The sequence below is a fragment of the Propithecus coquereli genome, unplaced genomic scaffold, assembly GCF_000956105.1.
Source record: "Propithecus coquereli isolate 6110/MARCELLA unplaced genomic scaffold, Pcoq_1.0 Scaffold44, whole genome shotgun sequence".
Lineage (NCBI taxonomy): Eukaryota > Metazoa > Chordata > Mammalia > Primates > Indriidae > Propithecus > Propithecus coquereli.
In genome coordinates this window covers 8,952,780-8,978,367 of record NW_012150174.1, presented here as the reverse complement: position 1 = coordinate 8,978,367, position 25,588 = coordinate 8,952,780, and the positions used below count along the sequence as shown (strand labels likewise).

General features: G+C 47.1%; 1 protein-coding gene across 3 annotated transcripts in view; it reads right to left on the bottom strand.

Annotated features, from left to right (window-relative positions):
* The window catches only part of MRVI1 (murine retrovirus integration site 1 homolog), a 73,817-nt gene that overhangs the window by 36,249 nt on the left and 11,980 nt on the right, over nucleotides 1-25,588 (bottom strand). The window contains exons 2-9 of one of the 3 annotated variants that reach the window (XM_012654238.1): nucleotides 20,744-20,844; nucleotides 19,555-19,625; nucleotides 17,324-17,497; nucleotides 16,239-16,316; nucleotides 15,603-15,655; nucleotides 15,347-15,391; nucleotides 13,564-14,181; nucleotides 11,428-11,506 (exon numbers count right to left, since the gene is read on the bottom strand). In XM_012654238.1, coding sequence (XP_012509692.1) covers nucleotides 11,428-11,506; nucleotides 13,564-14,181; nucleotides 15,347-15,391; nucleotides 15,603-15,655; nucleotides 16,239-16,316; nucleotides 17,324-17,497; nucleotides 19,555-19,625; nucleotides 20,744-20,844 — 1,219 coding nt within the window. Of the gene's footprint in view, nucleotides 1-11,427; nucleotides 11,507-13,563; nucleotides 14,182-15,346; nucleotides 15,392-15,602; nucleotides 15,656-16,233; nucleotides 16,317-17,323; nucleotides 17,498-19,554; nucleotides 19,626-20,743; nucleotides 20,848-25,588 lie in introns of all 3 variants that reach the window. The other 2 variants (XM_012654239.1, XM_012654240.1) reach the window with 2 other exon arrangements.

The following is a 25,588-nucleotide window of genomic DNA, read 5'->3' as shown; positions in this document are numbered from 1 at the left end:
AAATCAACAAAAATCAATCTATGCAATATATCTGGGTAAAGAGAAAATCAAGGTACAAATATCCAGACCAAAAAGAAATAAAATGAAAATAAATGGCATGGTAACTATATAAAAATACTGTAGTCAAAAGAGGAAGGAAAGTAGAAAGGAAGGAAAAAGGGAAACATGCAGGAGACAGATGTCAGGATGGAAATATAGCTGCAAGAAACACAATAAAAAATGCAAAAGGACACTTTTGTGCAAAATATATAGCACAAATGCTTTGACTCTAGGAGAAATTAGAACCTAAAAAATAAAAATAAGAAATCAGAGCTGGGACGAGAAGATCACACAAAGATGGAAGAAGAAGATTGCTATTTAAGGAAACTGAAGATCAAAATAGCAGATTAAGAAATTAGAAAATAAAAAACTAACCAATATATTGGAAATGATGGAATAAACAGAAATAGCTTCAAACTGAATTAGTAAGGAGGGTGGGGGAGATTGAGTGATCACAAAGAATACAAAGAAGGAAAGAAAGACTGAAGTAAATAGAGATGAAATAATGGACTGGGAGTTAACGCACTGATGACCAATCTATGAATTATGTTGTCTCTTGAACAGTGAACAAAATGAATGGAACAAAGAACATATTCAAAGATATAACAGAAGAAAAATTTTCCTCCACTGAGGGGAAAGTTGAACGCACAGGTTGACAGAGCACACCATGTTTAAAAAAAAAAAAAAAAAAAGGTATAGAAATGTTTCCCTAGCTATCCTCACAGAAAAAAGACAGACATCTACAGGGGAAGGTGAGGGCTTAGGGGTGCTGGAAATCAGCTGGTCCTAGTCTTCTTTACAACATTGGATACAGTGGAACAACATCTACACAGTCCTAAGAAAAAGGGTCACCCAAGAATTTTATAATCATGCAAGCTTTCCTTCAAGATAAAATTCTCAAACATGCTAGAACTCAGGAAACATAGCACCTCTGAACCCTTCTAGGAAAATTATTGGAAAATGCAATCCAGAGAAACAAGACATAAATAAAAATAATAAACTTGGAAATGGTGAGCCGTGGTAAAGGGACTGGTGGTGAGCATGAAATCCTTTTACATGTAAAGCTAAGACTAAGCAACTGTGGAAACCATGGCTACGAAAGGGAATGTAAATGTTATAACCTGTACGATATACAAAGAAGAATTCAACATGTGTAGAGGTAGAAATGGAAAGATAGGAAGAAACATTAAGGTGCAAAGAAATGCTGCGGTTCTCTTCTTTTCCTGCAGGAAGTCAGTGGGTACCACTGTGGTGACTAAATGTTCTTAATTTCTGTATTCTTGATGCTCTGGCATTTGGGGCCTTAATCCTGGAGAGATCGCCCCCTTAGGCAATTCCTAGAGGCAGGAAAGAACTTTCCTTTCAAGTGTGTCTTTGAAATACAAACCAACCAATCCAGAACTCACACCCCCAACCATCTCCTTTATAAAATTCTGACACACCAAGCCAATATTCTCCACCCCCTACCCCCATCCCTAAATCACCCCGGGGCCAGATACTGGATGACTAGGGACCACCCCTGTAGCCCAGAGCCTGTCAAAATTATTCAACCTATCCAATCCTAAACTTACTCAGGATGCCTACGCTGCCTCAACTGCTCCTTCCCCTGAGAACCCCAGTAAATGCCCTGGGCCGTGCTCTTCCCTCACAGCTTCTGCCTCCTGAGTCTGGTCCTTCCCCAAGTGGCCCTGGATGGTGTGCTGTGCCTCCTGTTCTGAGGAATCTGTGAGTATAAACTTATTCTTTCATGATAGTCATTTCCAGGTCTGTGTGTCCTGGTTAAAACAATTGCCGGGTCCAAAGCATAGAACAAACTTAAAACATGTAATGCAAGAAAACTACCTCAATGACTCCAAACCCTTTGTGCATTTCATAATACATTTTTTACACTTTTAGAAACTAATTTCTCTTCTTTGGAGGAAGCAATTCCCAAAATTCAGCAAGTCGTGCAGCTTCACTTCACTTTAATTAGAGTTCAATTAAATTGTAATACTTTTTTGCAAAAAAGTATTATCTAGTACGATCTCCCTCCTTTTTCCCTCCCTCCTTCTGTATTTGTGGGGAAGGGGATGTTTGGTGTAAGCTGTTTTTATTTTCTTCCTTGTATTTTTTGTTATTAATTTTTAGATAATGAACATGAACCATTTTTAACAGAAAGAATAAAATTATTTTCAAAATGTCTGCCTGTATTAGCTCATTCCAATGAAAACATTTATTTCTGGCCATCTCTGGAACATGGAAAAATCACTTTGGGGGCTCTGGTTAAAGATCCCCAAGCCCCGGGATGGTTCCTAATGGCCAAAACTATTAGTTGGGGATAAACTTGCTTCACCTCTAACTTTTCCAGGAGGCCTCTTCCCTGCCCAAGACCTGAGGCTCTAAGCCCAGACTGGGCTGTGTCTGGAAGGACTCTTTATCACTGTACTTCTCTGCCTCGGCCCACACCTCTCTCAAAATCCAGGTCCAGATAGCCAACCACCTCCTAGACATTGTCATCTGGATAAGGAGAATAAATCATTTCAATAGCCACCATTTACTGAACATCAACTATGCATTAGATTTACTTTCTTATTTATTCCTTGGAATAGCACTGCAAAGTAAACATTGCTAAGCTCATTTTCTGGGGAAACTGAAGCTCAGCTAAGTTGATTCTCTAGAGTCTACTACTAGAGTCAGGAGGCAAAAAACAGGTCTGTTGCATCCAAGCTGCTGACATGTCCAAACCCAAACTCATTGTCTTCTTTGTCAAGCATGCTCCTCCTGCGCTCCCAGTCCACCACCTACAGCCACGCAGACAGTACCTGGCGGTCTTCCTGGTCTGCCCCTCAACTCCATCTCCTCACCAAGTCCCATCATGCAGATCTCCAAATAGCTCTCAAACTGTCCTCCCCACATCCCTACCACCTTATTGCCTCTCAGGGGGCTATTTGCATATCCTCTTACCAGGTGTCTCCCTATCTTCAGCCACTCCTGTTTCAGGCAGGCCTTCAAAATCTGCCCAGAAGAATTATTTTAAAACATAGATTGGATCCTGCTTCCTTACCTGCAGGCTTCTTTGGTTTTCCAATGTGTCCTAAAGGAAATTCAAACTCATTAATTGGCCCTCAAAGCCTTTACCCTCCCTGGTCCCAGCCCACTGATCCAGCCTTGCTGCCCATCTCTCTGGGACATTCAGCTCACTCCTGGTTCACATGACATTCCTTCTGTTCCTGAAACAACTAAGCACTAGAAGATGGCTGCATGCCATTGCTCCTGCTGTTCCCCTGCTTGGGAAGAATTTTTCTTCCTTAGCTTAGCCTTTCTTCCTTAGCTGCTCCTCCTGGAAACCACCCCCCCGACTCACCCCTGCTGAGCTGCCTGCTTCTTCCACCTTGTTTTTAGGTAGTTTAAGTTCTGTTAAAGTCTTATCACAATGTAGTGTAGTGACTCTGTCTAGCCTTGTGTTTCTGGACAGCAAAGGTGAACTCATTTGTTCATGCATTCGTTTAATATTTATTGAGTGCTTACTATGTCCCAGGCAATGAGCTTGGAGTTAGGGAGACTATGCTAAGCAAAATTGACATGCCACTGTTCTCTGGGAGCTTCTTATCTAGGGAGACAGAGATTAATCAGAGAAACATCCAAACATTTCATTTTACACTGTGATAGATTTTATAAAGGACAAGAGATCTGGAGGTACCAGGAAAGCCTTCCTAAGAAAGTGACATTTGAACAGATATCTAAAGGTTGAATAGGAATTCATCTGGCAAAGATGAGGAGAGGAAGAACATTCCATGTAGAGGGAACAGCATGTGCCAAACCTGAGGAGGAGAAAGAACGAGCTGCTGAAGGAAGGGCAAGACGTTGAGAGTGAGGGGGAGCATGACCCTAGAAGATGCTGGGGAGGTGGGTGGGGTCAATCACCCAGGGCCTTACAGGTTCTACTGAGGATTCAAGTGCTCATCCTAAGAGCGGAATGAAGCCTGTAAAGATACTGAAACAGATTTGCATTTTAGAGATGCCTCTGGCTGCTGTGTTGGCCATGGTGTGAGCTGGGCGAGGGTCAGGAGTACAGGCACCAGGTAGGAGGCTGCTGAGATAGCCAAGGGGACTGATAATGGTAGCCGGGACAAGGCCCTCCCCTTGATGGCAAATGCATGAGCCTTTTTTATCTAATGCCATCCCAGCACACAGCCCAGGAACCAGCCCACAGTCAGTTTTACATCTTTAGCTTAAAATAACCTGCAAATGATCAAAGACCAAAACATCGTACAATATAGTTCCTGAGAAGGGAATTGGTTGGGTTGTTGAAAATACCAAATGCAAGATGAAAATGAGCCTCCCAGTCTTCAGAAACTGAAGGAGAGCCAAAGTTCTTAAGACTCCAGGATGTTCTGATAAGGATCTTTCCCCAGCTCTCAAAGGGACAGCCAACAAGCATAAGAGAGCTGAGCTTTCCCCATGAGCTCATACGCAGTTGTATTTAGGGCCCGTCAATACTCTGAGCCAGCTCTCCTAAAATGCTCCCAAAGCCTTTTGTCCTGGGTACAGGTGAGGATGGGGCTCTTTGATGGGGTTTACAGAATATAAGAAATTCATAACCCTGCAGATATTAATGAAATACATATGGTTGCCCACCACATCTCCAACACCGTCCTAGGCACCATGGAGCGCAGAGTACAAGAAAGCCTCCTTTGGCTGGCAAGATAGAGCTCTATCGTCTCAATGATAGAAGTTAAAATGTATGGCAGGTACCTGCTGGAATGAAAACCAATATCACATAAAAACATTACACCAGCTCATGAAGTAGGTACTATTAATATGCCCATTTTAAAAATGAACAAACTGAGGCATCAAGAGAATTAGAAACTTGACCAAGGCTACGCAGCTGGTAAGTGATGAAGCTTGAGCTCTTAATCATGCAGACCCTAGAACTGAGAGAAAACGAGGAGTGTGTATTTACTGAACACCTAACATGCTTAATTTTATTTTTCAAATTTGGTGCTTATAGGTGTCTAATTCATTTACCCGATAATTTTACTTCTAAGACCCAGCTCACGCCCTAATATTGGACAGTGAGGTTTTGCTGCAGGTAGTGGATATCTAAACTGGTAAATTTTTTTGTAAGCTAATTTGGCAGTATGTATATATACATTTAAATGTAAAATACCTCTTGATCAATCAATTGCACTTCTAGGATAACCATCTGTGCAAAACATGTAGGTCTATAAAGGTACATGTCAGAGAATGGTCATTATAACATTGCTTATAATAGAGAAAAAGTAGAAATAACAAATATTGATAGGAGATGGGTCAAACTATCTATCTATAGTGCTCCTTATACAATAGAATACCACAAAACAATTAAAAAACTAAAAAGTTCCATATGCATTAAATGAGAAACTGTCTAAAGTAGATTGTTAAGTAAAAGACAACATGACAAAGGCACCTACTCATCCACCAACATCTGCCTTCCACTCCTTCCACATGAATGGAGTTTAATCTGGGCATATAGCCAGCTGTCCCACCAGCAACCATGCTCCCCAGCTTCCCTTGCTGCTAGCTATGGCCACGTGACCACGTCATCATCCATACAATGGGAGCTAATGGGATGTGCACAACTCCCACCCTATTAAAAAAAAAAAAAAAATCAGTTCTGGACTTCCACTCTCTCCTTCCCTCAAGTGGGAACCCAGGTTTGCCTGTGGTCCAGCTTCGACCTTGTATCAAGTCTAACACCTCAGTGCACAGTGAAATGACAATAGGGGAGAAACTAGGGTCCCCCAATGATCACATGGAGCACAGCCAGCCACTAACCTGAATAGCTCCCCTGAGAACTGTCACTTGACAGTGAAACAATCTTCTCTTTCCTACACAGTCTCATATTTGGGGCCTCTGTGTCACAGCTACTTAGATTTTATCTCAACTAATGCCGGAAAGTTGCAGAATACTCTAAAAGAGATGCGGATACGTAGAATTGGGTAGTATATACAAAAGAAAATACACCATAACCAAATGAATTGGTTTTTTTGAGACAGGGTCTCACTCTGTCACCTGGGCTAGAGTGTGGGGGTGTCATCGTAACTCACTGCAACCTCAAACTCCTAGGCTCAAGCGATCCTCCTGCCTCAGCCTCCTGAGTAGCTGGGACTACAGCTGCACACCACCATGCCTGGCTAATTTTTCTATTTTTTGTAGAGATGGGGTCTTGCTCAGGCTCATCTCAAACCCCTGGGCTCAAGCAATCCTCCCACCTCAGCCTCCCAAAGTGCTAGGATTACAGGCGTGAGCCACTGCACCTGGCCCTAAATGAATTTTATTCTAGCACTACAAAGGTTTACTTCTATGTATGAAAATTAATATCTTAAATGATATAACATACAAGATTTTTTCAATAGATATTAAAAGCACATTTGATATAATTCAACACAAATCTTAAAACTTGGAAGAAAATATTTCCTTAAAAATAAATTACAAAATATGAAATAATTATGTATTTTATATCTTACATGTTTGTAATATAAAATATAAAATTAAAATAGTACATTTATTTAATACCAAGATACAGCTTGATCCTTAAGAGAAAAACAAGAAACAATTCAATAAAAAAGGGAAACAAGACAAATGTTCTCCTTATTACCATTATTAAATTAGGGAATGCTGCCAAAGTAATAAAACATATACAGACACACACAGAAATACACATACACACACAGGCATACAACTAAGACAAATGAATTGGATAAAATTAAAATGACATGGTTTGATTGTAAATTTGAATAAGTTTTTCTGCGAAGTTGTCAAGAGCCTATGAAGTTAGACACATCTGAGTTCCAATTCCAGCTTCTGCAATTAATAACCACACAACTAGAACCTTCCTGAGCCTCAATTTCCTCCTTTGTAAAATGAACATAATAAGGCTACCTCCCAAGGTTGTTGTGAGCATCAAGTGAAACATTGTCAAGTGCTTAGCACAATATCTGGCATGTAATAATCACTCTAGTTATAAAAATCAGACTAGTTAATCACTGTAGTAATCACTCTATCATTTGTTAATAATATTATACAAAAAATACTAGTATAGCACCAAGCAGCATTCATCTATGACACTAATTATCAGCTAGAAAAATCTAATGAAAAAATAGTATTCCTCTTAAATAAACAAGCAAAAATATAAATCACATAGAATGTGCTCCAGTAAGAGATGTAGGAGATGTGTACAAAGAACCTTACATCTTTTAGGGGAAAAAGAAAGAAATACGTAAGTTAATAGAGGGACAAATCATGTGCCTGAATGAGAACTAAATGTTTGCAAATTAAGTAATTTAAAGGTCTACAAAGTTTAAAGTAAACAAAACTTGGACAGTTCTTCTGAGTCCAGTGTGTAGCTTTAGAGCAGTCATAATTCAAATGTTATACAAAATGATAAAAATTTCAAATGGGAGTGGTGGACCAGAGAGGTTGAAGAACACATTTAAAGTATCTGTTAATTGGTGTCTGGACTGGGACTGGAACTCAAATCTATCTCCTGACTTCTGTACAGTTGCTCTGTCTGTTATTTTGCACCAAATCTCCGTATCCAGAATATCAACAAATATCCTGAAGAGCAGCAATGAAGGAGAGCTAACCCCACTGCACACTAGAACATATCACAAGGCAGCAGTAACTAAAACGATACGGTATTGATCAGAATAAAACAGTATCAGGAGCCCAGAAATAGTCTTTGATATATGCAAAGAAAAACATTTGACTAAGTGAGCCATGAAAGAAATATAAAAACTATTAAAATATTATTGAGGTAAGAGGATGTTAAATATTAAAATACCTTTGTTATAAATTTCAGAGGTATTAGCAAAATAAATATAAATAAATCAAATGATAAACCAGTAGAAAATAGATCTGTTATCCCAACTGGGGAGAAGTAATGTTTTTATGATTGAAATAATGAAATAATTATTCTCAAAGGAAAAGGTATACAAACAAGATTATATAAAATCTTTACAATTCCTCTAAAATAACCCAAAACTTATTAAAAAGCAAAAAACAATTGAATGAAAACACAGAGAAAATACAGCTGATGAAGGGTTAATATCTACGATGTATAAAGTTTACATATATTACCAACAAAAAACAAACCAACAAAAAACCCAAAACCCAAATGGATACATAGGCAAATAAATGAGTGGCTAATTCACCAGAGTTTTTAAAAAGTAAATAAATATTTAAAATTTTTAAGCTTGAGCTTTAACAAATTGGAACGAAATGGCATTTCAGACTAATAACAAAAACACATTATAATTGTTATTATTACTGATTATTTTTACTATATTCTGACCAATAAGGCGCAAAAGCAAAGTCCAGTGCAGTAATGTTTGAGAGAAAGACGTACACTCAGTCTTTGCCAGTAGCAGTCTTCATTGTAAACAATTTGGTAACTGCAAATGCTCCTACACTTTGACCTTGTGAATCTCAAGTCTGGGAATTTATCCCAAGGGAGTAACTTAAAGGAAGAAATAAAAAGAGCTACCAGTACGTAATTGTTTACAGTAGGGCTATTAATCATAGGCAAAGAACTATAAACATCTGAAATACCCAACAATAGACACATCAATACAAAAGGAATTATGCACCCATTAAATGATAAATAAAGATGAGTCAAAATATATAGAATTATAAAATAAGCAAAAAAGGAAACAGGAAGTTTTATCTATTCATTGAATCAACTGTGAAAAAATTATAAATATGGGTAAATATTGGAAAGAATAAAAATTATTACTTTTTTAGAATTTATGGGGTTGTGGGTGAAATTTTAAGATAAGTTTTTTATCTAGTGTTTTAAATCTGCTTTAGTAAATTAAAAATTAAAAGTAGAGAAGTATATATTTTCAAGAGATTCTTCTAAAGATAGTTAATTTTTTCAAAAAATTTAGTCTTTTGAACAATATTGTTTTTGCTTCTGGGAACTTTCTAGTTGATGTTCAATAAATAGGTAGGTGTTACCGTATTTCAGACCAGGGGCTTCCAACATTGTCGGTCACTCCCTGGACACATCCACACAATATCCATAAACAGAGGGTTTTTATGCTGAGATCGGCCCCAGGCAGCTTGAATGGGGCAAGGATTTTCAAATTGTGTTGTCTGAAGCCTGGGGCCTATTGAAGACTCGGGGCCACAGTGGAAAGAGAGAGAGTTCCAAAAGGCACAGATCTGAGCCCTCCTGTCCCCTTCAACCAGAGCAGCCTCATTTGCCTGTCCTCCACCCACTGCCCTTCTAGGTATTAGTTTGTCTGCAATATAGTGCAGCTAAAACAAAAAGTTTCAAAACTGCTTGTGTGATGACCAATCCATGAGATTTGGAGTCAAACAATCTTTGGGTCTTGGTTCCTTAACTGCAAGATGAGAGCAAGAATCCCTACCTCTCTTAGTTTATTGAGAGGATTAGATGAAATCAGAGGTGGAAAACGATTTATACTGTGGAAAACTATAGGAAATTTGTTTATTATGATTAGGAATAAAAGGAGTAGGATAGACCGGGCATGGTGGCTCACGCCTGTAATCCCAGCACTCTGGGAGGCCAAGCGGGAGGATCACTTGAGGCCAGGAGTTTAAGATCAGCCTGGGGAACATAGCAACACACTGTCTCTCCAAAAAGCAAAAAAACTAGCCGGGTGTCGTGGTGCACCTGTAGTCCTAGCCTAGGAGTTCAAGGTTGTAGTGAGCTATGACCCCACCACCATACTCCAGCCTGGGCAACAGAGTGAGATCCTGCCTCTTAAAAACAAACAAAAAATTCAGACCCGAAAGGACAAATCCTGTATGATTCCATTTCATTTCTATGGGGGACCTAGAATGCTCAAATAGAGAGAGACAGAAAGTAGAATGGTGGGTACCAGGCACTGGGGGAGGAAATAAGTTATTGTTTAATGGGTAGAGTATTTCAGTTTGGGATGATGAAAAAGTTATGAAAATGGATAGTGGTGATAGTTGCACAACAACGAGAATGTACTTAATGCCACTGTATATTTAAAAATGGTAAATTTACCACAATAAAAAAATACCCCCAAGGGAGTAGGAATATAGACAGTGAAATACAAAAGAGGATAAGGAAAAGAGGAGGACTGCAGAGTTGGTGGGACTCGCCCACTGCTTTAAGGGACAGGTATGATGCGACTCATAGAGGAGAGGCCACAGCACAGCAGGAGGGAGACGCAGCACGGACAGAGCCTGAGGGTGAGTGGCCATGGGGAGGCGGCTCTGGAAGGGGGAAGAGCCCAGTGGAAACCCTCATCCCTCCGAGCTCAGCTCATTCATTTGCCCGCCTCCTGGCACTGCGGTGATGGTCACAGACTATGTTTACGTACCTGTCTCAGCTCCCCTGCTACATCCCACATGGTCTCATTCGTTTATTCAATAAACACTTATTCGGGGCCCAGTAGTGCCAGCACTATTGGAAGCACTTAGTGGTAGAGAAACACACACACACACACACACACTCCTGCCCTTGGGGGCTCCTACTCTAGGATAATAATAGCTGATGCCTAGACAGCACTTATTACATATCAGGCACTGTTTTAGGTACTTTACAAACATTCACTTACTTAATCTCCCTGATAACCTACTGTTCTTACTTCTATTTTACGTGTGTGGGGATCAGGCCCAGAGAGGTTAAGTCGCCTGCCCAGGTCACCTGGCTGGCCAGTGACAGGCCTCATAGTTTCGATTCACAGCAGGGCCCAACACACGTCGAGGAACAGGGCAGAGGAAGGGTGCTGGGCGAGGGGCTGGACCAGTCGGCCAGATCTAGGATGGGGGGACTGTCCGGAATCCATCAGCAGGCGCGAGTGTGGAGGGTGAGGCCGGGGGGTGGGGGAGACCCAAGCCCTGTGTGCAGAAGATGAGTCTGGCAGGGTGGAGGGTGGGGTGGTAGGGAGCTGCAGGCTCAGAGGAAGGGACTTGGGGCCGCCCAGCAGGGCAAGGCTGGGGTATGGACTTTGTGGTGACAGCAGATTAGAAAGCAAGAGATGGCTCTGATGCTTTGAAAAGAGGAACTGATCCATTTAGGCAGCTTCCTGAGCATAAGGGGAAAAGGAAGTGTCAAAAGTTCAGGCCTGGGGCACCCCTCTGACCCTCTAGATACCAACGAGGCCCAGGGAAGGCTGGCAGGGCCCACCTGGGGCCTGGTTGGGAGGAGAGGGGTTTGGAGGTGCGCTGAGTGGGCAGCAAATGTGATGATTCATTTGTGCATCTGCAAATATTTACTGAGGGCCCACTCTGTGTCCAGCCCACGCTCACCACTGGGATGGACAAAGGCCACTGACGGGAAGCCTCGTGTTTACACATCGACCTTCCTTGATCTGGCCAGACACATCCAGCCCTGGCCTGAGGGAGCATCCGCCTGACCCCACTTACCTTTCTCCTGCTCCGCTGCTTCACTGAGGTCTGGAAGCTTGAGCCCCACTAAGTTCTGATTTCTCATCAGGATGTGCTCCTTTGCGGAAAAGAAAAAGACAATGTCTCAGGTGATGACACCAGGCTGGATTCTTCTCTCAGTTCTGTGACCACTCAGCCTTAGGTGGGGACTCTGAGCAGCCTCAGAGGTGGGTGGATGGGCACGGCAGGGTGAGATCCGAGCAGCTCCTCCCCCAGCCCACACAGGTGCCTGAAACTGCAGTTAGTGCCACAGTCCTGGGGTCAAGAACTACCCTTGGCATGGTCTGTTTCAAATAAGTGCATGCGCTTCGGGGTAAATGAATGCTCAGCCACGCTGTGGCTGAGGTTTGTGGAGGGTTCTGGGGACAGGAGAGTCCCTGGGTGTGTATGGGACTGCTCCTGGAAACAGTCTTTGGTGATCTCATGGCTGGCTGGAGCTTCCTGCCTCGCAGTTCTGGGCAGTGAGTACCTACTCCCAGGAGTGTGACTTCCCTACCTCTTTGATTCCACAATGGCCTTTTATGGAGCACCTCTTGAGTTTTTGCACTCTCCACACAAATGAGGCCTAAGAATTGCTGCCCTGGGGCATCAGCAGGTAGAGCTCCCCCACCCCATCTCCCAGAGAGAAGGGATGCTGACCACAGCATGTGGCCCAGGTGGGCTCACACCTGCTCTAAGCCAATTAGCACCAGTCCAGGGCCCCCAAGTGGAAACACCTGGTGGAGCTCCTAGTCCCTTGTGACTTGTGCCATCAACAGATTTTTCAGTCTCTGGTGTGGCCGAAGCCATTGAGCGGTTTGCCCCCAATAAAGAGGGAAAGGAAGGGGCCAGCAGAGGGTGCTAATGATCCAAGTGGAAGTCATGGCCAAGGCCCTTTGACACGTCTGCTTAGCAAGCTGAGGCCCACAGCCCCTGGCTCTCAGCACACAGGACTGGGGTGTCGTGGCCGGGTGCTCAGCTGCCAGGGTGGTGGCTAGGGGCATGGGGCCACCAGGTTCTCTGCAACTTACCTGCGGGGGCATAGGGAGTCAGGTTGCGAGGGACAAGCTTGTGGCCTGTGCAAAGGCAAATCCTTGGCTGTCTGGCCCCTTTGGCTCTGCCTTCCCTCAGGGATCTGGGACCATGGCCCATCACAGGCAGCCCCTCCAGGCCCTGTGCTGATCCACTAGTTAGGTCTTTCTTGCTAGGTAGGGTTTCCTGTGTAGAATGTTCACAGCAGCCAGGCCCCAGGTCCCCCTAAACATCCAACTTAGACCATTGCGAAGGTTTTTGAATAGGATAGTGGCCAGCATTGAGATGCGTTCCTGCTAGCAGAGAAATCCCCTCGCTTGTGCTCAAGTGCTGTTGGGTGCCTCAGTTTTCTTCCCTGCCCCACACTCCCCTTTGCGGGGGCACCGGACCCCACCCTGAGGAATCCCTGTTGCCTTGGCTTATAGTCCACATAGGCCTTTTGGGGAAGAGAGGGCCAGTCAGAACTTCTTTGTCCTATTAACTCTTCTCTCTCCTACATCTCTGGACGCCCCCAATCACACCCTACCTAGGGTGGCAGCCCCGTGAGAGCCCATTGTGCCTGGTTTGATGGCCAGCGGAACGTGAGGACACCATGGGCACTGGAAGAAATTTTCCGCCGGGAAGCAGCCCTCATGGCCATCATTGTACTTGTAGACGGAGTCAAAGCCCTTCATTAACGGGTGTCGGGAAGAAAGCTTGGGCATCACAAAGGAAAGGGCCATCTCGCCCCTGCCGAGCCTGTCCTGGGCAGGAGCAGGCACTCCGTGAAGGGGTTCCTGGGTATGAGCCACTGACTCTGGCTAGCGGAGGAAAACAGCCCAGGCATGAAGGGTCCACATGTCCCTCCACACAGCCACCCTCCCCTGAAATGTGGCTTTGGGTGGCAACTCTATCCCAGGTTGACGTCTACCTGATAACTGGGGTAAGAAGCACCTAACACTGGTTTTTACAGAGGTAATGCCACTCAGGGCCTGACTTCTCAGGGTGGGGAAGTTTAGGGCCCTGGAAGGCCCAAGTCCAGGCCAGAGCTGCCCTGCCCTAGGGCCCAGGCTCAGCCCAGAGGTCTTTGGCCCAGGGGTCCTGCTCCCACCATCCCCAACTCACCTCTCGGAGCTTGGTCAGTTTCTGCATCCGCACGGGCTGCACTTGTATCTGAAAGTCTTTGAGTCCAGGCGCCTTGGCCAGCTTGCCACTGGCTTTGCCTGCAAAACGCTTCTCTTCCTCTGCCAGCGGCAGCTTGGCAAACACTTTCTGCAGCCGGGAGCCAGGTTCTTCAGGGCCACTCTCCCAGGAGACCCCCCACAGTAGGGGGCTGCGGGGCGCAGGGGACCGCAGCTCGGCTTTGGAGCCAACCTTGGACCCCGTCGGCTCTCCAGCTGGGCCTCGCCCCTGGGGGTCTGGGGGAGCCACCCCTCCCGGGCCCTGGGCTGGACTTCTCGGCAGAGGGCTACCCTCCTTGGCAGTCTTCGGGAGCTGCTTCCCTAGCTCGCCCTCCACGGGGCCGGGCTGGGGGCTATTCAGGGCCATTCTCCCACTGCTGCTTGTGCTAGAAGGTGGGCCCGTGGGTGCAGTCTCGGGGTGCTGGAGAGGATCAAAGTTTTCCTTTTGTTCTATTGAAATTTCTTTGGACTTCTCAACCGTAGGAGAACGAGGAGCCAGCCTTCCCTGAGACACTTTCCTCTGGTCATTCTGCTTCCGGTCAGCTAGCCCTTTGGGGACATTCTAAAGAAGACAAGGTAAAGCTGGGACCCTGGAGGCAGGCTGGGGAGGAGAAGGTGGGGCTACTTCTGCTGTGGGGCCTCTGCCCCCATGGAACCTGCTGAGGAGCCCATTTGTACGTGTGTATGGGGTACATGTGGATTTCGTGAACGGGGAAGGCTTCTTAGGCAGGTCTGACCCTGCAAAGGGGACCCTCAAATAAGCTGGAAGTTTGTTAAACAGGACAATGGGACCTGCAACTCAAAACCAGCCAAGAACGTCCCTGGGGCTGGGAGCTGAGGAGGAGAGTAGAATAGAAGGCAGCTTTGGCCCCAGCTCCGTTGCCCCAGATTCGTCTTGGCTCTGCCTGGCAAGGCCCTTAACTCTTAGGGACCCGGGTTTGTGAACCCTTTGAAGTTATGTGCAAATATGTATGTTAGTCTGTGTGAAAGGGTACCTTTCTCGGAAGAGAATTCACAACTTTCAACTTCTCAGACAGTTCCATGATCCAAAAGACATTAAGGATCACTGGATGAGGCGATTCTCAAAAAGGTAGTATCTTACTCTCAGATGTTCGAAGGTTCTTCATTCTTCTTTCCTTCCCCAAGGGAAACCTGCTTTGTGAGCAGCGTGTGGATCTGTCTGGGGATGCGTGGGGCTGTCTTGTGTGTGAGCTGAAACTCTTCCAGAGAACTCTGTCGTGGGCCCAGCTCTAGGTGAGACTGAATTCTAATGTGACCCACAACACACCTCAGGCACGAGGGCACCTGGCTCTGAGCAGGTGCCGGCACTTCTATTGCTCATCAACAAGGATGAGGCTTTCCCGGCTGGCCGAGGCAGAATCCCAACCAGGGGCTGGCGCTTTCCTGCCATTTTCTCTGGCGCTGACGGGGGCTGCTGGGCCTGGAGGTCCACCTTATCTCTGACCAGCAGAGACTGGGAGCAGGGCTGTGAGCATTACCCCCATGGAGGTCACCCCCACTACATCCTGCCTCTCCACCCCTCCACTTCAGACCTCTAGTCACGATGGGGCAGAGCAGTCTGCTGGTTTACCCAGCCTGACCCTCCACTCACGCATGCGCACACACACGTGCACACACGCACGGGCTGCCCAGGGGCCACCCTGGACTTCTGGGAGACTGTGTCTCCCACACCCAAGTCATCTAAATTGGGCAAAGCTCCAACTCACAGGCTCGCCGAGCTGAGGTGAAGAGACTTCGGCCTCATCCCCCCTCTGTTGGAGAAAGTAAACACAAGTCAGTCAGCAATGGGGAGAGACCACATTTCCTCTTGACATACCCTCAAGGAGGCCCTAGCAGCGGTGTAAACGCCTCCACCCCCAGCACCCTCATCTCCAGTGGGTCAGGAGGGCCCCCTGGGTATTGGGGGGTAAAGGGAGAGACCCGTTGGCGCAGAAACAGTGCAGCAAGTGGGGCCCCTGTTACCTGCACTGGAGCTCCGGGCAGAGGGGACTGTGGGCCACTGCACACACCCAAACCTGGAATGGTCCAGAGACTGGTAAGCGATGTTTAGCACCCCAGACCCTCAGCTGTGCCTTTAGCTGCATCCGCCTCCCTGGAATGGCCCCCCGTAGCAGGCCCGGAGCCAGCAGTGCCACCATTTGTTGGCCACATCCCACGTGCCAGCTTCTGTGCTGGGCCCTCATTCCATCCTCACAGAAACCGTATGAAGAAACTGAGGCACAGGAGCCCGGCCTGAGCATGCCCCACAGTGCTGACGAGGGCAGCTGCTCTCCCTGGCACCCTGCCCCTCCCCTTGCTGACCCAAGGGTGTGGCCCTGGACACAGCCTTAATGAAAGGGAAGAAATCACAAAGCAAAGAGGCCTTTCCAAATAAGCTCTGTGATGACCTGAGTCCTCCCTGAGCAGAGAGAGTCCATCATAGTCCCTTCCTCCCCCTCCTGCCTCATCCTGGGCTAGACCTGCCTCCTCTGGGGTGGCTCAGACGGGCACCTCTGGGGAAGGGGAATTGGCAGGCTGGGGGCATCCTGGTCAGCTCAGGCTGGGCCGCCACCCCCAGGAAGAGGCAGGGTGGGAAACTCCCTGGTGGCCGGACCTCACCTGCTGGGGTGGGGACAGTAAGAGAGTTGCTCCGAGAGGATGCGGGAGAAGCTCCGGGGCTGAGGTTGGGGGAAACAGCTGTGGAGACAGACACAAATTGGCCAGAGTTCATGAAGGTTTAGGACTTCAGCCCAACAAAGACATCCTTTTAGGTATTTCTGACCCCTGGGAACTGGGTCTGCCTTGTTGGGGTCAGGGGCATATAAGGCTCCCACTACAGCCCAGCCCTCAGGTCATTTGGGAGATGGAGGGTGAAGAGTAGGGTCATACTCCTAAGCCCACCTGGCCTGACCTCAAAGCACCTTCCAGAAACTGAGAACCTGGCATCGCTTGGCAGGTAGAGCTCCAAAGGCTGTACCTTCTAGACTTCCTGATTTCAAATGTTCCTCTTGTCCTCCTGAGTACATTTGCACTTGTCTAAAAAACCTGGCCCAACCTTTTGCTCAGAAGAACGATTCTAACATAGAGGTAGCAGGAGGATTTCAGAGCCTAGGAAAATCTGTCCTCTAACCCAGAAATTCCCCCAAAGACCACCTCCCCTTCCCCAGAGTGCCTAGAATCCTTCCCGGGGCCTGCGGCTGGAGCTCAGAGGGAGGGAGCCCAGGACGGCTTCTCCAGACCTCTGAGGCGGCTCTGGCCGATGGAGAAGGGTCTCCTGGGGAAGACTGGCGGTCCAGGGGTCTGTGTACACGGGCCTCACTCAGAGCCTTTCTCCCCACGCAGGGAGAGGAAAAGGGAGGCAAAAGCTGGGGGTAGGGGAGAGGTCCAAGTTAAGTTCATGCCACCATATGGGCTGACATTTCTTAGCAAAACAGGAAGTCACAAGGGTCACACACGGGGCCAAAAAGTGAAAGAGTTTTCTGGGCTAGAGTTGGGTAGGCATTTTGGAGCTTCTGAAACTGAGCAAGGTGCCCTGTCCTTGCAGGACCCTCTCCACCAGGCCGAGTTCTCGTGGGGCCCGGGGGCAGGCCAGGCAAAGGCCAGGCTCCCCCTGCAGCTGGCACCTGCTTCTTCCCTCCTCACCTCTCCAACCCCACCTTGGAGGGGCCTGGGGCAGCCACCTGCGTGTCCTGGCCCTGTCCTACCTGATGGGGAGTCTCCGGGGCTGCTCCTGGACTTTCTTCCGCGGCGGGTCAGGAATCGCTCACTCACCGACTTGGCTTCTTCCAGCAGCGCCAGGTTTTTCTTCTTGTCCTCCTCTGAGATGCTGATGTCCGGCAGCTGGTCATTTACCAAGTCAATGATGTGCCCCGTAGGGTCTACAGAAGGAGGGTAAGCTCGGGGTGAGCCACTGCATCCTCGGCACCAGGCCGAGAGGCTCTGCCATGCCACACCTCAGTCCAGGGACGCTGACCCCGCCAGCCACACCTCAGCCTAATGCCACAGAGAGGGCTGCATGGGGACAGACATGTCCTCCTCAGCAGGCCTGGCCCCTCCAGCTTGTAGCCCGTGGCTGTGGCAGGTCCTCTGTCACAAATGGTCATGAAGCTGTCTTGGTTCCCAGAACTGCCCTGAGCTCTGCCATGAATGGAAGGCCATCCAGGGCCCTCCCTCCACACCCTCTGCTCCCCCTAGTCTGTTCTTGCTTCAGGTCTCTTTCTTTAACAAGCCAGTGGGCTCAAGGTCTGTGGATAAATGGAGAAGTCCAAAGATCGCGGGCCACAGACACAAACCCTCCCCTCACAAGGTTTACCCCCATCCTTCTCCAGAACTGCCCCTTCTCCAGCAGCCCCTCTGGATGGGGTGGGTGAATGACACCTCCTCTCACCGAGCTGCTCAGGGGCATGGGAGTCACCCCCAAGTCCTCGCATTTACCTTCAGTATTTCTGCAACCTACCCCTCATCTCTGTTCCTGCTCATTAGCTCTTACCCGAACAATCACATCAGCCACCTGGCAGGTCCCTACCCTCAGGCGAGCCCCTCCTGCCCGCCCTCCGCTGCCTGTGGAGTGACCTTCCTGAGAGCCACGTCTGGCTGTGCCACTCTCTGCTCATCTCACGGCGATTCCTCCTTCTCCTCATTGCGGCATCCAAACTCCAAACTGGTCTCAGACAGTTTTGTCGGCCCCACATTCTCCTCCCAAGGGCCCTCCACTCCAGCCCCTCTGTAGGCAATGGCGCCCGTTTCCCTCCCAGCCTCCATGCCCCCTTCTTCTGGCAGCAGCTCCTCAGTTTTCACCGGGTAAACCCCTCTAGTTCCCCAGCACGTCAGTTAGGAAGGAGCTGGCCAAGCCCACCCCCGCCGCACCCCAAGTGCCAAGAGTGGGAACGTGTACCAGCCTTGGCCTGTTGCTGAATTCAATGCCCTTGGCCACGGGAATGGGCTCAGGGATGGCCATGTGCGGCAACCCTGGGAACTGTGTGGGGAGGGGGAGGAGGAGGAGGAGGAAGGGGAGGAGGAAGCCTCTCTCCCTTATGGGAGGTAAGCTTGGAGCTGCTCGTGGCCACTTGCTACCATGTGTGAAGAGCCCGCCTAAGAAGAAAGCTAACATACAAGAAAGAAAACTTGCGAGAGGGAATGAGACAATCTGATAAGTCAGTTCGAGCACCTGGATCCAGCACTACCTGAGATCCCAAGCCCTGGCTTTTATTATATTTATTTTTTGGTGTAAGGTCATTTGAGTTGGGTTTCCATCCTTTCAAAGGGTCCTGACTAATATACAATGCAGAGCATTATAGTTGCCTTTCCTCCCTCTTGTCTGTCTGCCCAGCTTTCTAAGGCATGACTCAAATACCCTCTCTTGTGGAATACCTACCCAAACCTTTCCCCTCCACAGAGAGACCTGGTCCCCTTCTTACCTTGGTTTCCCCAGCTCTTCTGAGGAGGCCCTTATAGTATAGTGTCCTGATTATATCTGCTCACTTCTCAGTCTCCTCATAGACTATGAACAACATGAAGGCAGGGACCAACTCTCTATTCTATGTTCCAGCAGCCCAGGGCAGGCCACGAGAAGCCATCTGGGGAATGAGAAGGTGACCAGGGCAGCCAGCCATCCACGCAGGTACACACTCCTGCCCAGCTATGGGCCTTTCTAGCAGGGTCTGCAGGACTCAGCCCCAGAATTGAGCCTCACCCAACTTTTCTGTCTTTCCTCGACTTCCTCACCTCCCTTTTCATCCCCTGCTCTTGTCTTTTTATCAAAAGAAATTGAAATTAGACATCTGGACGCAGGCATGGAGGGGCTGTCTACGCTGCCTTGTTGGGCTTACATGATGGGCTGCCTTGGAGACAGGGGAGTGGAGGGGGCTGAGCCCGACCACGCTGACAAGCTTCAGCCTTACTACTCAATATGCCTTCAGATTGGCCTGGCTCTTACCCACAGACGTCAGCGAAGCAGTGGAAACCTTCAAGTGTCGGTGAGAAAGCCTCTTGTGGGGACTGTGAACTCTGAAAAACAGAACAGAGTCATCTTGTTAAGAAAATTAATCCACAACTTGAAAATAGGCAAAAAGGTGCCTGCATATTCTTTCAAAGTCATCCTAGAACATCACCTTACAAGCTTCTCTAGGGCTCCTCTGCCTCTCAACTTGGGAACTTGTTAGAAAGGCCAATTCTCTTGGCCCTACCTCAGACCTAGCAGCTCAGAAACTAGGGGTGGGCCCAGGGAGCTGTGATTTAATAAGCTCCCCAGATGCTTCTCATGCTCGCTAAGTACCTGCTCTCGAGGGATGCAACTTTTACTCACTACTTAGATTTATTAGGGCCCAGACTCTGAGCTAATATCTAACTTGCAGAAACCTAAAAAAAATGTAAATAACTATTGTCTAGTGGAGATGCAGATGATTTGCGTTTGGGAGAAAAGAGAAAAACACGGTTTCATTGTCCTGTAGAACATTAGCCTATTTTATATCTAATTTAGCAATTTTATTCCAGCATTCTCTTCCTCCCTTTTGATTACACATGTGTAATCATTTCTGTGTCCTCCTTTGAACCAGCTTGGTTGTCCTGCTGATTCCCTTATTAATAAGTAGATCTTTGACATATGCTCACTGTATATTTGTGTGAGAATTGTCTTTTTACCTTTTTGAAAATTATACCTAGACAATCTCATTCCAGACAGACCAACGCATGGACTAGTGCTGCGGAAAACCAAGGCACAGACATCCCCGTGCCTGTGAGCCAATGTCCCCTGCAAGAGATCACAGTCCACACAGGACCCACTTTGGCCAGGGGCAGGACTCTCCAGTCAAAGGCTCTCACCTTTCAGGTTCATCTGCAAACATCTGGGCAGTTATTATGGGAAACTCCCCTGCTGTGCTTTATGCTTTTGTTAAAGGCTGGCAGAGTGCAAAGGGCCAAATCCAGGAGAGGAAATACCATTTTGGGAGGAAGTTAATGGAAAAATCCCCAACTCTCCCATTTTGAAAAACTGCTTGACTGGATTTTAATCCATAAAATGATACAAGAAAGAAGAAAAGATTTATAAAAAATATAGTTGTCTGATCCCCACATTCTAGGAAATATTGTTCATCACAGCACAAGGATGCGGCACCTGGCATGTGTACCTGTTGGCCAGGTTTTTGTCAGCGTCTCCTTCTGGTGAAGTGGCATCCCCCGTCAGGACTATCGTGGGTGGACTGCAGGAGATTCCTGCGGTGGGAGGGCCCTGCTGGTTTAGAACAAAAACACAGACAGAGTCAGGCTTGCGCTGCTGGGAGCTTCCCGGGGCTGAGCTGGAACGTTGATTCCAGCATCACGACGCTCAGAGCATCTTGATAAGGGGATGAATGCAGTTTGGTTCCCCCGCCCCAGCTTTATTGAGGTATCACTGACAAGCAAAAATTGTATATATTCAAGTTGTACAATGTGATGTTTTGATAAACATATACACTGTGAAATTATATTATTAGCTTAGTTATTACCACCATTGAGCTAATGAATATATCCACCAACTCACGTAGACACCTTTTGTGTGTGTGGTGAGAATACCTAGCGAATTTGAAGAAAACAGTACATTATTATAAACTACAGTCACCATGCTGCACATCAGATCACCAGAACTTATTCATCTTATTGCTATAACTGAAAGTTTGTGCCCTTTGACCAGCATCTCCCCATTTCCCCATCCCCCAGCCTTCGGCAACCACCACTCTACTCTCTGTTTCTGTGAGTTCGACCCTTGTTAGATTCCACATGTAAGTGAGATCACGCGGTATTTGCCTTTCTCAGCCTGGCCTATTTCACGTAGCACAGTGTTCTCCAGGTTCACCCATGTTGTTGCAAACGGCAGGATTTCCTTTTTTTAAAAGGCTGAATAATATTCTATTGTGTGTATATTAATTTTTTCACATTGTCTTTATCCATTCATCCTTCCCGGGATGCTTAGACTGTGTCCGTACCTTGGCTATTGTGAATAATGCACAAATACAGTTTATTTAGATGACTCAGGGAAAAAAAGAAAAAAAAAAAGGCAGTTTCTCCTTTTATTACCCAACAGACATTCACTCAAGCTTAACACGGCCCACTTTTCACTCACGAAGTCCAGGGAAACTGCAAGCTGTCCCTTGTTATTCTCACTGACAACGCAGGAAAAGGATGGTGCGGAGTCCGCAGGCTGTGCCCCGCCTGGCTGGGGGACAACGAAGGCCGGAGAAAAGGTGGTGGCACCCACACACGCCTGCTATTCAGTGACAGTCCCTTTGGGTGATTTTGACATTGCAGTAAAGGTGATTTGTTCCATGGGTAATGGTTTGAAGCTTAATTTTTTGTTACTTTGTAAACATGTTTATCTAAATAACTATATATTTCTGAAATTAGAACAACAGTTCTGGAGTAGTCCTTAGATTTTTGAGGTATCATTTCACAACTGCCAAGTAAATAACCGTTGAAATGAAAGTCATTACATCCTAGGTTGGAGAAGTTTTGTGTCACTCGTATGTGTGTATGCTGCGGATGGTGTGTGGATTGTAAAACCACGTCAGGGTTATAATGAATATTTGTTGAGTGAATAAATGAATGAATGAAATAAAAGCAATATGGGATAAGATCTGTAAAAATGCACCTCAACCTGTTTTCCCGGGCTGAAGGGGACAGGAGGTAAGAATGGGACCATGTTAACAGCGATAGTCAGCATCTCTCTGGTTCTTGTACCGCCTGCTATTGTGGTATTTTCATCCCAGAATGGTTCCCAGTCAAGTCTGGGAGACTCCCCAGGGGTTTTCTCAGATGTCCCTTCATCAACTTAAGCCGGCCCCAGCCATTTTCCTCCTGCTCCTCTCCGCCCGCGGACTGGCCTGTGCTGCCGCTGCTGCCAGGGCCCTCTGAATGCCGCTGCCCTTGCCAAAGGCCTGCCCCCATAATATCCTGAAATTTAAAAAAAAAAAAAGGCCTGCCTTCTAATCCTCCGAGCGGGTCACCGCCGCCTCCCGCTGTTGGTGCTGCTTCCTGCAGCCACTTTCCCTGGGAAGCCAAGTCCTTCTGGAGCCCCTGGGCATTAAGGGTTCTTACCTCCGCTGGCCCCGCAGAAGCCATGGCCTGGGGCTGCCGATGGGCTGGAGCCTCAGAGAGCCAGGGCTGGGCTGTGTTCTCAAGCTCTCGGTGCGCAGATGTTGGTTCCTCACTAGGTGGGGAGGAGGCCCTCTCTCCTCTTCAAATATTACACCTTGTTAAATGGGTCCTGTACGGTGCTGTCTGGACTTCTTAAATCTCACAACTTTCAGTGAAACCAGCTTTGCCCATTTTCATTTGCATCTCTTTCCTCCTTTGGCCCCAAACGTAAGGCCGCATGAACTGGAGAAGTCTCTGAGTGAGAGTCCAGCCAGGGGAACATTGTGTTGCTTCCCTTGCAGAAAGGACGCTTTTATGTAGGATCCCAAAGCCAGATCCCTGAGAAGACGTTCCTTGGGCTCTGTGCTCAAATTTCTGCTCCTCAACTACTAGCTGTGTGTCCTTGGGCAAGTTATTCAACCTCTCTGTGCTCCGTGATTATAAAATCTAACTCACAAGGTGGGTGTGAAAGATTAAAAATAATAAGGCACCTAACACTTGATTGATATTTTTAATGTGAGTGTATTACTGTCAGATGTCTTTCTCTCTCATTCAGCAAATACATTTTGGTTATCCACCACGTGCCAGGAGCAGCTTGAGATATGAAGAGAAGACTCTCAAGGGGTGACAGTCAAGCAAGGGGTACAGATAAGTAATACTTATAATAAATATAAGGTAATAGGTGTGGGCCATATTCTGTGCAAGTTCACAGGAAAGAAAAGAAAACTCTGTAGGCAGGGGAGTTGGAGAGGCTTTTTTGGGGGATTGGCCTTTTGGTTTGGTTTTTGGGGGTGGATTGGGGGTTTGCGGGCCAAGGTTTTGGGGGAAAGGACTCGGGCAAAGGGAATAACATTAGCAAAAGCATAACTGGGAATTAGGGATTTGTTAGTGTAGCTGGAGCAGGTGCATGGACTATGGGGCATGTGAGATAGGAGAGGTCAGGGGAGGAGGAAGAATGTGAAACTAGAATAACAGGTTGACCAGCTTCCGAAGGACCTTGAAGCTACTCCAGTGAATTTGGTCTTTATGGTTTTAGAGTCGGGGAGTCCTGAAGGTTAGGTTGGGGAATAACTACCCAAAGAGAAAACACAGAAATATTGGCAGAGATCCATTCATGAATCCCCATGAATCCTACATTGGTTGAGATGATGGAAGAAGCTCTGTTAGAGCATCCGTCCTCCCCTATAGAGATGGTGAGGAGCTCCCTGGTACATCAGAGCTGTGTCACTCTCCATTTGGACTCACACAGTTGGCCGAGGTGGAGTGACAGAAAGTCAGCATGATGTCTGTGGCTGGAACCAAGATGGGCTGACCTGTCTTCATGACCTCAGAGCTCCAGTCCCCCTCTCTAAGAACACAGATACCTATCCTTCTGTCAAAGACTTCTCCTGGAAGAGATGCCCAGGGAGTTTCCCAAAAAGTCACAACTCATTGCATGCACAGTATCCTCTTGGTGGCTGGTGATGAGCAGGACACTTGCTTTGTCCTCCTGTTGCATTGTCCCCAGTTCCCATGATAGTAAAACGGTTAGAAGGCCCGCTCTGTGTCTGAAGGTTGTGTGAATAAAATGAAATGATGAATGCATACACACTTGGATAAGTGTCATACAGTCTGCAAATACCCATTAATCATGGTTATTATTAAAATGAATGGTGGCTCTATTCTGAGAGAGCCAGTTCTCCCCATCTTTTGTCCAGTGGTCTCCCCTGGTGGGAGGTCAGCAGGCAGCAGAGAGGCTGGGGGCTTCCAAGGGGCCAGAGGGAAGAGGACAATCTTGGATCATAGGGTGGGGGCCTGAGGACATGCAGTGGAACAGTCCAAGGGGGCTGAGTGTGTCAAAATGGCAGGTGACTGGATGGGGTGGTGGCAGGCAGGGCTGGCAGGGGGGTGCCGAGCTAAATGGGAGAGGCATGGAAGAGGAAGAAATGGGGGTTTTCTACCATGTGGGTTCTCTGGTGAGTGGGAAGAGCTGAAGCGTTCTCAGAGGCTTCTCTTCACGTTGTTAAAAGGATTTCTGACTAGTGTGGTCTCTTGGATGTAAACGAAGCAACAAGCATCCTTCAAAGCATCTTCTCTGAGCTCAGAGGTGCAAAGTAGGGACCTTAGGTGCATTTGCTGGAGTAGTGTTTACAAATTTTTAAATTAGTTACCAACATTCCTTAATAGGGATAATTCACATAAAAGTCTGGAAATCCGGCTTTTCTTGAAACTGAGAGATCAAGCAATCTTGGGTCCACATTTCTACAGAGCAAACCTGGGTTTGAGCTACCTGAAACTGGCTTGCTTCAGTCATTTATCCCAGCCCCAAAGGCATTTGAGTTACTGTCCTTGTGTCATGTGATTCTTATCCTGGCTAGTTTTCTGGGGCACAGGAGGTTTGTGCTTAAAATCTCCCCCTCCCACAGTGTCTAGATGGCCTCGTGCCTATCACCATGGGAATGCCAAGAGAAACTTTGACTATGCTTGTAGCATGTATTGGGTTCTTTCCCTAAGTGGATTTTATTCCAACTTATGCAAGTTTGAGCTCTGAAAACTGCCTTTTTCATGTTTGTCATATTTAGAGGATTGCTTTCTTATGAGTCCTTCCTGGTGAACAGGAAGAAATGCATTTTGGCTAAAATGCCATTTTCACATGTGTTCTATTATACGGTTGCTGTCATCCCTTGTGGGGGGGGGGGCGGGTTACAAATTCCCACATGCATAGATACAGATGGGCTGTGTCCGTTTAAAGGGTCAGGGTGGGTCAACATGAACTAACTTCTTCACGTTGTGTTCTGAAAAAAATAGCTGTGGTGGCAGTGGTGGAATTAGGGTATACACCCATTTGCAAGAGTTTCGTATGTTCAGTTCACTAAGTAGAATAC